This window comes from Vigna umbellata, chromosome 7, assembly GCF_029865625.1.
Source record: "Vigna umbellata cultivar VRB3 chromosome 7, Vumbellata_1.0, whole genome shotgun sequence".
NCBI lineage: Eukaryota > Viridiplantae > Streptophyta > Magnoliopsida > Fabales > Fabaceae > Vigna > Vigna umbellata.
Genome location: NC_142171.1, coordinates 17,013,146 through 17,015,339, shown reverse-complemented (window position 1 = coordinate 17,015,339; position 2,194 = coordinate 17,013,146). Strand labels below are relative to the sequence as shown.

The following is a 2,194-nucleotide window of genomic DNA, read 5'->3' as shown; positions in this document are numbered from 1 at the left end:
TTTCCCATTTACTGAATAATATAGTCATAAATAATCAAAAATAATTAAGTTTTTTCCAAAATTAACTAAAATATTTTAACAAACAAAAGGTTTATTACTACAAATTTGTTAACCTTTTACACATCAAAACACATGCCCTAAGTCATATATTGTCTTCAAAATATTATATATAATTATTGTACATAACTAGGACTTTAGTTAAAATATTTGGGTACTTATGTTATCAGTTTTGCCCACAGGGGTTTGTGAACTTGTAAAACATCTTTCTACCTTACAAAAATGCCCAATAAGGTAGACTTAGTTCGACATCAAGGTTTTCATCCACTGTTGAAAATTTATAAAATAAAATCATCATAATACAAAATCAAAAAATAACGTCTGCAATGGTATTTAATATCATTGCCTACTTACTTTATAACTTATGCACACTACGGTGCACTACCTATTTCATAAACAGTTTGAACTTGTAATATTGACCATCATGTTCTAAATTATTATATTTTAATATATTAAGCCTGCTAAATTATCAATAAATAAGACAACCTAAGACCCAAAATGATGTTACAAAACAACAAATGCACCTAACAAAACACAAATGGTATCACCGTTCAATTAAGTGGGGACTAATGTTATTACTTTTGCTCACCACGGTTACTTACTTCAACATGGACTTAATCAATTTGTAATGTTCAGTTTGAACAATGATGCTGTATGACCAACAATATATTTCCACTTCATTTGTTTTTTATGAGTTCTGCTGTAACAAAAATAATAATCAATTTCAAAACCATATTTCTATCCACAACCATGACAAAAACTCCATTGTCATGCCTCAAATTCCCCATCAATATCATACAAACTTCATTTCGAAAAACTTCATTTCATGTTCAACCAACTTCATTTGAACTCCCTGGTTATGTCATTAACCATTACAGACAACAAAAATTATATGATGACAATTCAAAAAAGGATTCCAACGTTTTCAAAATTCGAACAACTGTTTCAACATGATTCCAAACATGATAACATTATCTAAAAATTAAATTCGTAATGTAATACAACTTAGTCAGGTACTCATTTTTTTCTTCTAACACTTGCAGTATAAGGAGTTCTTTTTACGACACTCTTAACCCGTATTCGGGGTTGCGCTTTCATACGATCATACATTGTGCTTTGTTGCATTTCAAATCCACCTTCAACCACCAGGGTTTGCTGGTCAGGTTCAACCGGTGTAGTTTGACAACCATCTTCACTTCCCCACAACGGTTCTTCCACAAAATCTTCATTCTTATCTTCATTTTTTGCTTCAACCAACTTTGTTAAATCGTTAATACTACTTTGCATGTCCGCAATTACCCGTGTTTGTTCTTGTACAATAAAAAGTAATTTTTCCTTATCTCCTCCATTTTGCTTCTTAAATGGAATACCAAATTTCTCACAAGCGTCTTTCACCATTCCATAAGAAAGCTCCTCTTTGGACACACCAACATCAATAACAACCTGCAATGTCATTAACAATTTTTTTTTTCATAATAACACAAATCATAAATAACTTTGCACCTTCTTGTAATCAACAACTACTCACCGATCCCTTTGCCAAAGCAGTTTTGATAAACTTATCCCCAATATTCATATCAATCCAGTTCAACAACCTTGGGAATTTTGTTACCCGTGTACTGTAAATGGACTTCGATGTCACAAAATGGTGACAAAACCATACCTGCAAATGTTTAATCCATCATCTAAGACAATAAAAATTATTAAAACAATAACGAATCCTTGTCTTTCACTAACAATTACATAACAAACACGTACCTGCAACAAGTAAGCACATCCTTGAACATGAATATGGCTTTTGGTTGTTTCATTCTTCATTGTTGTTGAAGCACTACACACACTTTCAACAAAGTACTCAAAAACTAAAGTGCCCCAATTGTACTTAGCCACACACCCCAACTCCCAAACAAGGTCAAAAATTATTGGAAATACTACTCCACTTCGATTCGGAACCAAGAACTCTGATATCCCTACTAATATATACAAGCTGCAAAAATGTTCTATTGGAAAATTTTCATGTTCCTCTAACAAGAAGTCATATATCATTCTCACATCGAATTTCCCCTCAGGGAAGTACTCCCTACAAACATTACGATGCCCAACTTTATTTAAATCTATGACTTCACCAACAATAGGC

General features: G+C 32.3%; 1 protein-coding gene across 1 annotated transcript; it reads right to left on the bottom strand.

The window, feature by feature from the left end:
* Positions 1-1,074: 1,074 nt before the first annotated feature.
* On the bottom strand, positions 1,075-1,875 carry LOC148195254 (uncharacterized). The gene is made up of 3 exons (XM_088094370.1): positions 1,816-1,875; positions 1,586-1,720; positions 1,075-1,500 (listed from the first exon to the last, which is right to left on the bottom strand). Exons 1-3 carry the CDS (start codon positions 1,873-1,875, stop codon positions 1,075-1,077), a joined length of 621 nt encoding a protein of 206 aa, XP_087950496.1.
* Between the last annotated feature and the right edge of the window lie 319 nt (positions 1,876-2,194).